We start from the raw sequence: 14,660 nt of genomic DNA on the forward strand, positions 1-14,660 counted from the left end.
GACACAGCCAGCTATCGCTGACAAAACCTCCATAGTCAAAGGAAACCCCTACAGAGAACCCCCCTCCCTGCTGTGCGATGTGCTGTGACGGAAATCACCCTGGTCTCCATCACCTGAGACGCGTGCGTGGATTAGACACCATTCCCATAATCTCTGGTGTGTCAATCAAGCTAAAATTTCAAGGAGAACTCAGACATTAATGCTCCCGTATCTCTCATATCTACCCACACCAGCATTTATTTTCTCCAATTTATCTGTCTGTGGCATTTCTCTCAAATTTGAATGATTTTTTTCTAAATTACATGCCTCTTTCTGCTTTTGGATACACATTAAATATCCAAATTCTCCTCGTGAGCCCAGGTCTGGCATCGGAGGGCACAGCTCGGTTGCCCGCATGTGGACACGGGGCGTCCCCGGTGAGGCGGGGCGTCCGCACAGCCCTGGCAGGTACGTCCCACGTCTGCCAGACGTCCCGGCAAACACCCACTGGCATTCGGATTCACTCATTACCTCAAAAGTACACAGTGGCTCAGGCGCTGATGTGAGGCTGAGAAATTTAAATATATTTTGTAACTGCGTTATTGCAAGGCACTGAAATAAATCCCCTTCTGAAGTTGCCTAACTTCCTTGGGTCGGCAGCTTTTTAATTCTTCAATATTCTGTTGCCTCAAAAACAGTTACTTCCAAGGGATGTCATCTTAAGAGGATATATATCTGGAATTTCATTAAGCACATTTCACTTACGAAATCCTTGGTGACATACTGGGGGGAAAAAAAAAAGGAGATTTAGCAAAGGATTTGGTAGTGCTGTGAGTTTTCTCTTATCAAATATTTCTAACTGTCCAGGATGTCTTTAACACTCCCCGGTTGTAGAAGAAAGGGTCAGGGCACAGAAAACAGCCTGAGTTAAAATCAGAGAGGAAAGGTTGAAAGGTTTCACGTCGGTTTTTTGAGCATGGTGGAGTTTTTTCAAACTCTTCAGCTTAGTGCAATTGCGTGTTTTAACTGCCAGAAAAAAACAGAGAAGAAATAATAAGGGTTTCCTTTCTAAATTTACATGTATATAGTGACTCCCTCTTTTCTTTGGCCAAACATCCTCCCATTTCTCAGTGCGTTGCTCTTCTCTGCTACACGCGCTTTGGCTTCCGTATGGTAACCAAAGTCCAGCTCCCTCGTTTTCAGCGAGAATCCTCTTCCTCCTGGTGAGTCCGATGAATTACGCGGCATTTCATTTAGCCTTTGTTCTGTGCTCCGAATTCCTGTAGGCGGGCGTTCTTCCGTGGCGCGGGGTTTCAGGGGCTCCGTGGGAGGGTGAGCTGGGACGCCCGGGTTTCCTCCGCTCGCTTCGGGTCCGCAAACGGAGGGGCTCCTCAGCAGCCCCCGCAGCCGGAGACACGTCCCCATCCCGGGTCCTTCCCCAGGGCGCCCCGGCACAGGGAGCGGGGGGACACAGTGAGTGCCAACCCTCACCCCACCACATTTGATACAGCAGGAAGGGCATAAAAAATTGGCCATTGTGGCACCGGCTCAGGAAATCACGTCTTTAAACCACGGTAGCAGCGCTGGAATAAAACACATGCTTCAGCGCCGTTCTCCTGCAAGGACGCTCTGTCCGGTCCGCGGCCCTGTTTGTGTCCAGACCCTGTGGGTTTTACAGTGCCTGATTGCGGTGGTCAAATCTAGTCATTAAAAAAAAATCCCCCTGTGTGCTAATTCTGAGACTAATCTGGAAACAACAGAGATTTCCATTTCCGTGCGGAGGAGGTTTGAGCTGGAGTCAGCACGCGGGTCGGCTGAGCCCTGCGACGCAGGAAACTTGTTAAAAAAATCTCAATACCAGGATTATAGTGTACATAAAAAAATCCTGTTTCGGTGCTTTTAAAATTCTCCCTTTCCCAAATATCCGTCTGCAGATCCCAAAGGCACATGAGCAGCTTTTATATGCCTTAAAATCTGAAAAAATTAAATTAAAAACTCGTTATGAGGAGTGGGCAGTTAATAAGAAAATCCTAAACCAGACTTATCAGCTTAAGGTCCTTCTTTATGAAACTTTATTACAGGTGCCTGAATTGAAACATCCCCTTCTGTAGACATTTCAGCAAGAAGTGCAGAGCCAGACCGGCCGAGTACGCTGGGCTCGCTTAGGAGCTGCACTGTCACACAGTTTGTGTCAGCTTTGCATGTAAATGAGGAAAAACATGTTTTCAAAGTTTTGGTCAGAACAGCGCTGGTTTTTGCTGCTTGCAGTTTGAAGGAGGAGGAAGGAATTCGAGGCTTGACATGCCCGCGTATGAACGAATGTCATCCTCTCTTAAGGAAGATGGTTATTTCAAGGCGTAAGGGCAAGCGAGGGAGAGCGAGGTCTCCTCTGGCCACGCTGGGTGGTGCCTGGGATGCTGGCACCGCTTTGGCAATTTGAGGTCAACTTTGGCAATTTGAGGTCAATGTGTCCAAACCGCTGTTGGCCTTTGAGACGGTGCAGCTTCACAACCGGTTGTTCTTCTGACCCGTTTTCCCCCGCCGTACCGGCCTGTTCGGGCCCCTCGGTTGAAGCCCCGCTGGGGGGGTGCTGGTGCCCCGGCGCATCCCAGCGCCCAGGTCTCTGCCAGCATCCCCGACCGGGAGCTTCTCCATCCCCAGCTCAGCGGGGATCACGGGGCTGCACGGCAACGCACTGGCGAGATCGATAGACTAATGCAGGCTGCCCTAGCGGATTTATCAAGTAGCAGATGAATTAATGATGGTCTCAGGATCCTGCCCAACCCAGGCAGCGGAGACAGTTCTGCAGCTGCCTTCGGAGACACGGGCAGGTCACCGAGCCTTTGGTGCTGCAGCTGCAGGGAAGCATTGGGCTGTCAGCCACCATAAGGCAGTGATGTATCTGTGCAAAAATGTTTTATTATATAAATGTATGTATACAAATTATTTTTTTCTTAAGAATGAGGCTTTGTAGGCAGTTCCAGCTGTTTTAAAATCCGTGCCTCTATTTAAAAGATAGCATTACTAATTATACCTGACAATCAGATAGTCTGCAGAAAGGTATCAGCTACCTTTCCCTGCTGTTCATTCTGGAGGCAAGAAACAAAGCTATGTTAGACAAGGGAGCAAATGAAACGTTCAAAGGATTCTTGTCTAAAACTGGAAAATAAAAGGCTGCTCTATCAGATCAGAATTTTAACATATACTGTTTCCACTGGCTCCCGAGATAAAATCTTTTATTGTTGAGTATAACCCTTGTTAAAGGTCACTGTTGCGAAGGCTACATCATTTAGACGAGATGAGATCCCATTTTGGATAAATTCACAATTTTTCTTCCTAACAAGGAGATAGTATCAGGATTTGAATGTACAAGAGTGCCAGGTTACAGATTAAAGGCTTTTGTGTTCTGGAAACCACACTATGCCAGATTTCATGAGTTTCAGTGAGACGTGCAAGTCCCCAAAGTCAAGTAGGTTGATTAAAGTGGTTCTTTATAGCCTTTGAAATACAGATAAAGTACAACTTTCCTACACAGGGTTAATGTAGAATTTTCTTCCTTGACAAGGCTATATGCCTTTCCAAGGACATAATTTTAATCTCTTTTTAAACCTTTCATATTGACGTTGTAAAAAGCTCCTTTGTGTTGTAATGCATTCTTATAAAATATCTAAATTTCTATGCAAACTTCGAACCTCGTTTCATAAGATATATTTATCTGGAAATGGTTATCTTGCAGCAGAATACTGTCTCGTGTCATCATTTCTGTGGCATCTTTTCATACTGTCACAAGAATGTAACATCTGATAATGAAAAAAAATTAGTGCTCATTGTCAGACGTGCAAACTTCTTTTTTTTTTTTAATATCCTTTTACTTTTACGTGCTCTTTTCTCTGAACTCCTGGCAAGTACTCGAAGAGTCTTCGAACCAAGCTGAAACCTGCACGTTCCTTCCTCACACCAGAGAGTTGAAATGTGAGGGTTTTCTCCTGCTGCTTCTGAAGGAAAGGGTGTTGCTTTCTTTTCCTGTGTTCAGCTTTGTCTTCATATTCAAAGAGTAAATTTGTCATTTAATCCAAAACTAGTCATAACTTGAGCACCAGTAAAGACAAAGCGTAGAGCCAGCAGCTGTCGTCAGCCACAGAAAGACGATGGAGGTTGTCTACACCCCGCCGCAAGATCAGCTGCAGAAGTGTCAAAGTTCAGGGCTTGCTCTTCTTTTTCAAACTCAGCCATCAGAAGTGAAACCAACACGTTGAGACCGCGCTGGACATCGCTCGTCGTTCCTTGTAGGAACTCCCAATAAGCAAGCGGGTGGTCTGTCTCCACCACACCATGCGTGGAGCTGTGAGAGCTCCTTCGCAGGCAGGTGAGGCATTTTAATAGCACAAACCACTGAAGACAAAGGCAGAACTTCCAAAGCATCCTGTAAAAGTTGGTGCTAATTGCCATGCACTTCCCTCCGCTGGGCTGGGCAAGGCTGACTCCTGCCCGACCGCGAGGAGCCGGTGCTGCAGCCTGAGCAATTAATTTCTGCATGAGCACGGTGACAGCTGGGCCTCGTACCAGCCGAGCAGAACCGCGAGCTGGCACGAGTGCGTTGGGCTGTGTAGATAACGGTTTGGGAAGCATTTGCCACATGGCATATAACCAGTCTGAGCTATGATACGCATAAGTGGATGGACTGTGGAGCAGATCCAAGTGAAGGTGAAGTGGAGCAGGGACACTGCAGTGCGGGGGATGTTGGGGACATCAGCCTGAAAACCCAACGGCAGGAGGTTTCCGTAGGGGTTGCTGGCTGGTGAATGCAGAGCAGGGGGGCCGCGGACTGCCTTAAAAAAAAAATGAGAGGACATCGGTACCTAGAGGGTGGTCATCATTCAAGAACACACCAGAGCGAGTAGCTCTTTAATAAGACGTGATTAAGAAATGAGCGTCTCACGATCTGCTTTGCACGCAAAATATGGTTGGCTTCATGGAGATTTTGTGGGGATCCGAGTGAGGTTGTGGTCTGTGCTGCACAGCGGCAGCGCTGGAGCGAGAGCCTGGAGGTCACTGTTTGACGGCCGCAGAACCTGATGGCCAAGTTTGTCCCATGCGGCACAGAGAGGTAGGAGAACTTGCAGACCTAGTACAGTCATCCGTACAGCGAACGATATTGGAAATTAAAGGTCAGAGAATTGATAGTAAGGCTTAAGAAAACAGCAATTAGGCTGCTAGGAAGAAAAGCTAAATTACCGGTAGTAGGAGTAGGGGGAAAAAAAAAGAGGATTATTGATCTAAATATCAAGTTGGCAGATACATAGAGTACAATCTAGAGGTTTTTTACACCTCTGGGCTTATTCAGCCCTCACAATAAAAAATGCAGGCCTATAAAGATGGAATAAGAAGCAATCAATTAGGATGGCATTTGCTTGTTTCCGCGCTGCAGCTGGGCAGGCACATCACAATTAAAGATTTATTAGGAGATTTTCATCTTTTCTTTTTTTTTTTTTCCATTTTACACAGATTGCTGCAACCAGACCGCGGTTGTTTATTAATTTGCCTGCTATTCAAGCGTCTCTGTTAAATATCGTGTGGAAAAGGTAAACAGTTGGCTCTCGTGCCGGCGCTGGGTTGGGAGCGCGCCCTGGCCGCGCAGGAGCGGTGGGTCGGTGTGCTGGGCTCCCAGCTGCACGTCGCCCGTGCCCAGAGCTTGCTGCGAACGGGGTGGCCCGGCAGCAGAAGGCGGTGAGGGATGCGACATGCCACACGTGTGTGCTCGCTCGCTCTCGTTTGGGTTTCTCTCGCCCTGTGGGACCTCGGGAGAAGATGCAGGGCTTGGCGGCAGTCGGAGCTGTCAGGGGAAGGGCTCCAAGTCTAGTAAGAGGACTGAGACGCCCTTATTCTGCTGCGTTAATCCATAGCTATAGGTCATAAAATACTCTATTTCTCTAGGCAATTCAACCCTCATAAACTACTTCTGCCCCTACTGCTGCGTCATCATTCGCAAATCTTGGAGACAACACAAAAATCATTCCCGCAGACATTCATGTGAACAAGTCTTTGCTTTCGCAGCTTTTTTAGCAAAACCAGCTAGAAAAAAGTAAGAACGTTGGAAAAAAAGGAACTCCCTTTAGAAGGAAGCCTGAATAATTATCTTTGTATTCATCCATCTCAATTCCACACCTCCCTAGGAGCTGCTGCAGTGAGCTAATTGGTTTTACTCCGCTGTGCGTGGCTTCAGCGCCCAGACTCCGCATTTATTGCGCGAAGTCAAGTCATTGTGTGAATTCATCGTGTGTCCCCCCCATCAATCCCTTTCTCTTCCGGAGTGATATTTGTCTGCGTGTTTGTATGCTGCCAGGTACTGAGTGAGACGAAAGACAAACTCTGGGATTAACCAATTTTAGTATCATCTGATGCAACCAGAAAATCAGAATGAATTATTCCCTTTTCTGCAAGACATGGCTTCAGACCGGCCAGCTCCAGAGCAACGAGAGAAGGACTTTTGCCAGGACAGGCTTTTATGGGAGAGGAAGAAAAAAGACCCTATAGAATTTAAGGATTTAAGAACATGCCAGGTTCCGAACAAATCCTTATCTGAGAAGGGAAGCGAAGTGTGTAACAATCAGCCATAGAAATCCTCGTGAATGGTCTTTTAAAAAGCACTCTGGAAATTAAGGACTTCAAATGCAACAATTGAAAGTGAAGCTAAATGAAATACAGGGGAATATGAGTAAATGCTACAAGTATAGGTCAAGCGCTGCTTTATCAGCCTTATGTTTACTCCAGCAGCTCCTCTGTTGCCCATTGTTTTACCTTGTTTGAATAGATACGCTTGTCTGTATTTGAAAATCAATTGTAATCTTATGAAAGAGAACTTACAGCACAGGGAATGCTGCAAAGCAGCACGGTGAAAGATGGCATTGTTCATTATCCTAAATTACTCCAGGGTAGGGAGGGAACGACATGAAAGAAGTGTGGGTAGCTTTGAGCTGCCATCCTTCCTTTAGCAGATGTAATTTAATGTCATTACTTAATTTTATTAAAGGTAAAGACAATTGTGGACAATACACATTACAGCATTTACTTATAATACTGATAGTGGGGGAGTGTTAGAAGGAGCAAAGACAGGCTCCGGTTTGGATTCCCAATAGCTGCTGATCTGTAGCTGATGAAAATCGTTCTGTTCCTCGTGGTGCTTCTCTCCAAGATTTTGCTTCTTAACCTGAAGAGCTGTGGATGGCTCCTTTGATTCCAGTGAAGGTACTCTCTTCTCATCAGGAAAATATTTGGCTTTATAAGTGTAATAGACAACATCCACCCTCAGTGTGACACAGGACTCATCATTCCCTGTCTATACCTAATAGGTGTCAACAAGGACTGGATGATCTCCTGGGCTGCTCAATATATGCCGAGTGTTGTGGGGTTTACCCTAATGGAAAAGCTTTATAGACTGTTGTAATCTTCCTCCGGGTTTTATATTGAGATGTGCTTGTGTATTTATAATTTTTAATATACCTCATATTTTTGAAATACGTCTTGTAGTAAACTTTTATCGCTACGGGCTGAAAACGAATGTTGTGATGGCTTTTACAGAAGCTGCTGTAAAATCCGTTGGTGATTGTGTGGGAGTTCTCCACGTAACCCAAAGTCATTGGCAGCACCTGGGTTACAACCCACTCGAGGTGGCCTCTTAAATGTCTTAAATCCAGCCGATGGCTTGCTCTTGATGAGTTAATTCCGTTGGGTTCTGCAAGGCACAAGCCTAGTAGTGATGGACAAAAACCTGTGGTCCTAGGTGAAGGATTTGAGGTGGTCGCACGAAGTGCTTCACTCCTTCGGAATTGCAGTATGATACCTTGATGTCAGCAGCGCGGCACCTCCCGAAGGAGACTGGAGGCTCATCAGCTTGTCATCGCTGACATGCCGTACAACATTAATTTAATGTAATGTGCGGTAACTAGTGTGGATTTAGTAAGAGGCAATCCTGTTTAACTAATCTCCTTCCGTTCTTTGGAGCGGGTTTCAGACAAGGTTGATAATTGGAGTGTACATATGATGTAATCTACTGGATTTTTCAAGAGGCTTTTGATAAATTTCCATATGATATTACCCCTGCTTAAGCTGTGTGCCGCAGAGATTCCAAATTGGGCAAGAGAATTGGTAAAGAATGAGTGAAATTATGGGAAATAAAGAGAAAATAAGAGCTGCAGCGTGTACTGGAATTACAATTATCCTGCAGCTTCCCACTGTTCGTCCCCACCACTCAGCGTGGCTGGAAAGGGATGCCATCTGCATTGGCTAATGAAAACTCGTGTAGGACAGGTGCATAACGGAAAAGAGGGCAAAGTGCCATTCAGGATACCACTAAAGGGCAAATTTAAATTTACATTAACATAAGGCAGATTGGATATTTTTGCTGTCAGCGGTGGAATAATATGTACTAAATATGAGCACGCAGAACCAAAAGGCTCCAATGGATGGGCATGGGTGAGGAGTGGGAAGGGACTCTTGTGCTAACAAAGGAATGATTTATTATCGTTGACGTAACCTGGCATTGCTGCCCACCAAAGGCCAGATTTTCAGAAGTGCTCTGCTCCTGCAGTTCGGGGCCAGGATTTCAGTTGCAGACTCGGAGCCAGCCGCTCCCCTCGTTTCCCCGGTGTTTAATTTGCCATATGTCAATCAGAGTGTTGATTTGCAAGCACTGCTAATAGGCGATGCTGAGAGATGAGGACAGTTGAAAATTTGGGAATGTGTCTTACTGGCAGCTTTTGAGCCCCAAACACTGGAAGTATTCACAGGCCAGGATCCCTGATCAGCCGCATGATAAATCAGGGACTGGAAAGCGGAAAAGAATGCAGCTAATGCATTAGGATATGCCTGAACTGGACATGCTCCGTGGAAATCAGTGCTAAATGAGAGAATTAAGCACCAGGAAAGGCTGTGGCAAAATCACGAGAAACGCTTTAAATAATGAGACAAAAATCAAATCAAGGGCAAGAAAGAAAGAAAATGAAGTAAAATCACTGAAGAAGCAATAAAATGCCATCACTGAAATCTGAGTGAGGCAAAATACCTCAGGTTAAAGGGACATAGTCATCCTAAAAACTGCATATTTTAGCCTGCCATTTTTACCTGCTGTCGACGATTGACTCTGTGATTGCTGTAACTGAACGAGAATATCAAGGACATTTTTTGTTCGTTTACTTGAAGCATTTGCTGACACTTGGGTGGTGGCTGGGCAGTAGTAGCTTTGTTCTCCTTTGGGCTGAGAGGTGAGACCAAACTTCGAAAGGTTTGGAAAAATATTCAAAGGAAAAAAAATAGGAAAACCAGAGGTGAGAGAGAGTTGTGTTGCTCATAACATACAGCCCTGTGGTCGTCTTCATGGGTCTGACTTCCCAGTTGGTGTGCTGGTGTCGGGGAGAGGGGGGGTAGCCGTGAGGACTGACAGAAGGCTCCCACCGTGACCACTGCCCTCTTTTATTTGCAGTATTCGGGAGAGGTTCCTGAGAACAGAGTGGAGGTTGTGGTGGCAAATCTGACGGTGATGGACCGGGACCAGCCTCACTCCCCCAACTGGAACGCCATCTACCGCATCATCAGCGGAGACCCCTCTGGCCATTTCACCATCCGGACAGACCCCGTCACCAACGAAGGCATGGTAACCGTCGTGAAGGTAAGGGGGAAGCCCAAGCAACTCGTGTTTGTTACCCTTTCAGCCAACTAAGGCCACAAGTTTTGCCAGAAGCCTGCAGTTATTTCCTGCCTTCTCTACCCGGGAATGAGAGTGCTCGGATCCGTTGTTTCCCGTCTCTCTCCCTGCAGGAGTCCTGTCTGCTTTTACTCCAAGCGTATGTCCTGGGTCTGGGTCTCCCAGCTCAGTCCAGCCCACCGTAAGCTCTGATGAACTCTCGGGTGCTGAAGGCACCTCCCAGCATCCGAGCCTGACCTCCGTGTCCTGCTCCTCTTCAGCTCGTGGAGCGCTCTCGGGGGGGATGGTGCCCGGGCTGTGCAGCCCCACTGGGCAGGTTGGGCAGAAGCTGCACCTTCTGCTTTTGAGGCAAAAAACTCCCCGTTAGCTGCGAATCAGGGGTAGCGTTTCACTGCAGAGGATCAGTCAAGTGATCCTCTGAAAACAGGGATTGCAGGCGAGATTTCAGGAGTGAATTCCCTGGTAAGAGAAGGAGAGGAGAGATTTTCCTCTGATTGAGTTGCTTGGCAGAAAAAAGTTGGAGACATTTTCCCTTTCCTAGTATCAAGCAATAAACACACAGTGTGGGCCAGATCCTCAGCTCAGAATAGCTCCACTCCAGTGGAAGCCACTCCCAGGTTAGATCAGCAGAGGATCTTGTCCAAAGACTCCGAGAAGTGAGACTGTAAATACCCTCTTTGCCTTCTTTCCTCCATCCATTGCCTTCAGCGTTAGGAGAGCTGGAACACTCAAGGTATCTGCAACAAGTACCCAATTCTGTTTTCCCTCCTTGCCCCCAAAAACATGACTTTGTCTTCGTTTGAGCGCTCGCTTCCCATGCAGTTCCTGAGGCCAGCAGCCCATGAATGCTTCTGCAGCCACGACACAGTCAGAACGTAACCAGATCCGTGCAGCATTCAGGGAATCTCTCCCCAGATGAGACACCTGTGGATGCTCCCTCTGACTACCGAAAAAGGGAAGGCGTCACGAATAGGCTGCTGTGCTCTGCAGGAGCTCACACGGCATGCACCGCCCCTGAGAAGGAAAACACCTGCTGTGATGGAGAAAGCCTGCATCTTTTGATAACAGACATCTTCTCTAACAAAAACTTTAATCAACAACTTGGGATGAAACACTAATGTTTAAAGAGCAACGTGATTTAAGAATAGCTCTGTGTTGCGGAAAAGATCCTCGCTCCCTTGTAGCTAACAAGTTGCAGTCATTCTTAATACTGACGGTTTGCGTATTAGGGGGAGCGACATCCGTGAAATGCCAGTGAGGTTGCGCTGGTAGGAACGTGTGAGCTTGTCCTGTTCTCTGGCCCTTAGGCTCTGCCTGTGTGTCTGCAGATGCCACTTTGCTGAGACTTTACGGGCAACATCATCTTACCTGCTAGATGGTATTTCAGCAGGGTCCTTTGGTTTGTTGCTCTGTAACGACGGGTGACAGCCCTATCTGGTGCCACGTTACAAAACCTCTTCAAGCTTAGAAGTAGTTCTGGACACGTGTATGTGGATGCAATGCGTATGTGTATGTAAGTACACCCATATCCATATCTATATATTTTCTGCTTAAACATAAAACATTCAACAAAGTAAAACGCAACAATTTAACTTCCATTGACATCAGCAGCCAGTCTGAAATCGAAATGCCAACGTTTTCGTGAGAGCAGGGGAGAACCCCTTAATCTAGTCAAGTGTCACGACGGCAGTTTAAAGGCACATCAAAGTGAACAACAGGGGATTCGCATGATCGTCACTGCTACATGAGGACTCCTGCAAAACGAGCCCTCCCTTACTCAGAACTTGCAGGCAAAAAGCAGGGCAGATCTGTCAAGGCACCGGCGACGTTGGTGCTGACTTTCCACTGCAGTGTGACCCACGGTGATCACAATGCGAGGAACCACGTGGAAATCCCACCTTGTCAAGCTGAGCTCAAAGCTTGAGATTGCAGTGAGTGTCTTCACCGCACAACCTCACCTCATCTGCCCGGAGTGTCTTACCCTTATCAAGCCGGGAGGCTTTTTGGTGTATTTTCAGCAAGGAGAACGAGTGAAATTGCTTGTGATTAAATTTTCATGGTGAGGAAGGGAAGACCCTTAGGATTCCACCTTCTCCTTTGAAATATTTTGTTCTGTGTTAATAAGTGAATATGCTTAAAGGGTAGATGAATGTATGCACGTTGAACTGGGTGGCCCTTCAGAGCTTGTTCTTTGTGGTGTGGGAGCTGTCTCTTGCTGGTTTGATCGCTGATGTAGGTTGAAAACACAGGCTAAAAATTAAGTCAAGTAATGAACGTTTTATTTACAGCCCCGACATGGCCGGATATTCATGTGGCTCTTTGAATCGCTTACACATAACTCCCCGCTGCTGCAAGCAGAGAGGCCCCAGCCGTGACAGAAACAGCGCAGAGCAGGGCGTTCTGTGAGAAATCCCACCCCTTCACCAGCAGTTCGGGGGCCAGAAATGGAGAGCTGGAAATGCTTCCAAACCGAGAAGCCCTTTGGAGTTCAGATGATGCTCCTGGGGGCCATTTTGCAGCTGCTCTCAGCAAAACCCCATCTGCAGCTCCCGTCCAGTCACCAAAAGTGTAACATTTCCTTTTTCTGTTCATGCCTTTCCAAACCATTTCCATAGGAGTGCAAGGCCCTAATCTTCAAAGAAAGCCTTGATCAAGGGGAGAGAGAAACTTCCCACTCAGCTGAGACACCGCAGAGTCTGAAGACAATCTCCACGAGCAGCAGTGGCTGCCCTGTGGCAGGCAGCTAAGTAAATCGTTATTACAAACTCGGCATGGATCAGAGCTGTGAATTTATAATGGAGATGCTTCCGAAGCTTCAGTTTTTATTTGCTTCAATAATAACATAAGGCAAATTTGTTCACTGCAGTTAAAAGTACCTTGAGAAAAGGAGGACACGTGGCAGGCCCCGGGCTCCACTCTGCTGCATCCAGCTCGGAGGAGAAGGTGCAGCATCTCCAGGGGAGTGTTTGTGCCATATCGGACACCGAACGTCCAACAAGGGGTATCTGCAAAGGTGCTACTTTTTAATTTCATATCATGTGCTTCTTAGAGGTGAAATTAAAAAGTAGGTGACAGTCCAGCACCTGCTTGTCCCAGATGCAGCGGCTCCGGGTGGCTTTGCTCCTCCTGTTGGCCTGCCCAACGTGCAGCGTTTCAGCGAGACGCGTGGAGGTGGCAGGAGTTGGTGCGCTGTGAAGAACACGGTGTGCTCTGCGCAGCGCTATCCTCACAGGGAGGCAGTTTAGGGAGCAAAAGTATGAACTGTCCTGGTAGAAATTGCTTATTATGGTGAGAGAGAAGTTCCGCTTAGGGCTGGACTGTGCCCGGCTGCCAGGGGCTCCTGTCCCACCAGGGACAATGGCACAAGCACTGCCGTGAAGATGCATGCTCTTGATTTTACCCTTTTTTTTCCCAAGAAAACGTGTGAACTGGCATTGAGATGAGCACAGAAGAAAAGGAGGCAGATTGTCTCTCTCTCGCAGACTGAAGCGCGGTGGTCACTGTGCCACCGTTTGCCAGCACGTGGCACTGATGCCACCAGGACGGTCTGTGGATGGGCGTCACTGGGCGATCCCAGCCCAGCCCCGCTCCCTCCCCTGCTGTTCTGCAGCCCGGGGTTTGTTGCTCCCAGAAGAGGGGAAAAGTGAAGAAAGAGAGGAAAAGAAGCCGAGTGAGCAGCTCTACATTTTGGGGGGGAATAAACCCCCACTCCCGTGGATCAGGCCACATCCTCGCAGATCCCTGTGTGGTCAGTGTGTCCTCAGCATCGTCGGGCAGGAGCCCGGCGGTTCCCCACATCGGTCCCTCTGGGGCTGCTCAGATCAGCCCCCCCGGCTGCGTCTGAGCCCCTGCCGGGGGGTGCAGACTGGCTGTGGGCAGGGTCGGCCAACAGGCCGGCACCAAAAAAAAAAGTGAAGCCTGGAGGAATGTAAATTAGAGGAGTGTGAAAAGAAATTCGGGAAATGCATTAATCGTATTGTTTCAAGGCCTTGAATAGCGTTTAAATGGGAACTTTTACCACGCGTCTTTTCTGAATGCGATACAAGTCCGTGAGTCAGGGCTGGTGGGTGTACTGGGAATCTTTATGCTTCCTTTTATTTATTAAATGTTGGCCCTGCCTGTCAGGAAACCATTTAGCAATAGGAACATTTGCACTTCAATCGAATAGAGATTCCACTGTTTTACCTTTTGCCCCCGAAATTTGTTTCTCTCGTGTAGCCTCCTATGATTTGATTTCTCCCCTGACAATACTGCGGTTTAAACAGAGCATGGCAGCCAGATCTTGCTGATGTAAATCAGTAGGGCTGTGCCGAAGCCAGCGTAGCGGTGGCGGTTTACACCAGGAGCGTAGGCTTTGCAGACTCAGCGCTGGAGAAGGTATTAGGGAGAATGGTTACGCTTCTAAATTCATAAATTACAGCAAAGCATTTTTTAACAAGCAGAGGTGTGATCCTGCATAACTCAAGCCTCCCTGGCAGATGATTAGTGACTTCCCTCATAATAATTAGTGGGATGGCTTAGAAATTATTATTATACTGCGGCTCAGTCAGTTGTGCCAGCAGAGGCTTTTCACTTCTCCTGGCTCCTCAGCCACGCCGTCTCTCTGCACGTGCTGAAGAGACGTCTGTGGCCACCCATCGGCATAACGCACCCGTGGCAGCGTGCGGGCACCCTCGGGAGATCTTGAGGCATCGTGCAAGAGCAGGAGAGGTCCCCTTGGAAGCACCATCTGAGAAGCAGGACCAGGCGTTGGTCCTTGCAGTTCCACCTTTGCTTATAAACTCACTTAGGAGGGAAAAGGAAGAGCACGTCAAGCTCTGAGCCCACACAGACTGTCCTGGCTCTTAGGCTGCAGCGTTAAATGCCGTTGGTGCTGTGAAGAACCTGTCCAGGGCCCCTGAACGCGCTCCACCCGGTGCATTTAGAGCAGCCCATGGTGGGTTCACCCAGTGCTCAGCTAACACAGGCAGGTTCTTCTTTG

The 14,660-nt window shown here is 47.7% G+C and overlaps 1 protein-coding gene across 1 annotated transcript in view; it reads left to right on the forward strand.

Moving 5' to 3' along the window:
* CDH4 (cadherin 4) overlaps nucleotides 1–14,660 on the forward strand; it is a 452,914-nt gene that overhangs the window by 419,885 nt on the left and 18,369 nt on the right. The window contains exon 9 of the mRNA XM_063350195.1: nucleotides 9,458–9,643. Coding sequence (XP_063206265.1) covers nucleotides 9,458–9,643 — 186 coding nt within the window. The remainder of the gene's footprint in view (nucleotides 1–9,457; nucleotides 9,644–14,660) is intronic.

Source organism: Chroicocephalus ridibundus, chromosome 12 (genome assembly GCF_963924245.1).
Source record: "Chroicocephalus ridibundus chromosome 12, bChrRid1.1, whole genome shotgun sequence".
Taxonomy (NCBI): domain Eukaryota; kingdom Metazoa; phylum Chordata; class Aves; order Charadriiformes; family Laridae; genus Chroicocephalus; species Chroicocephalus ridibundus.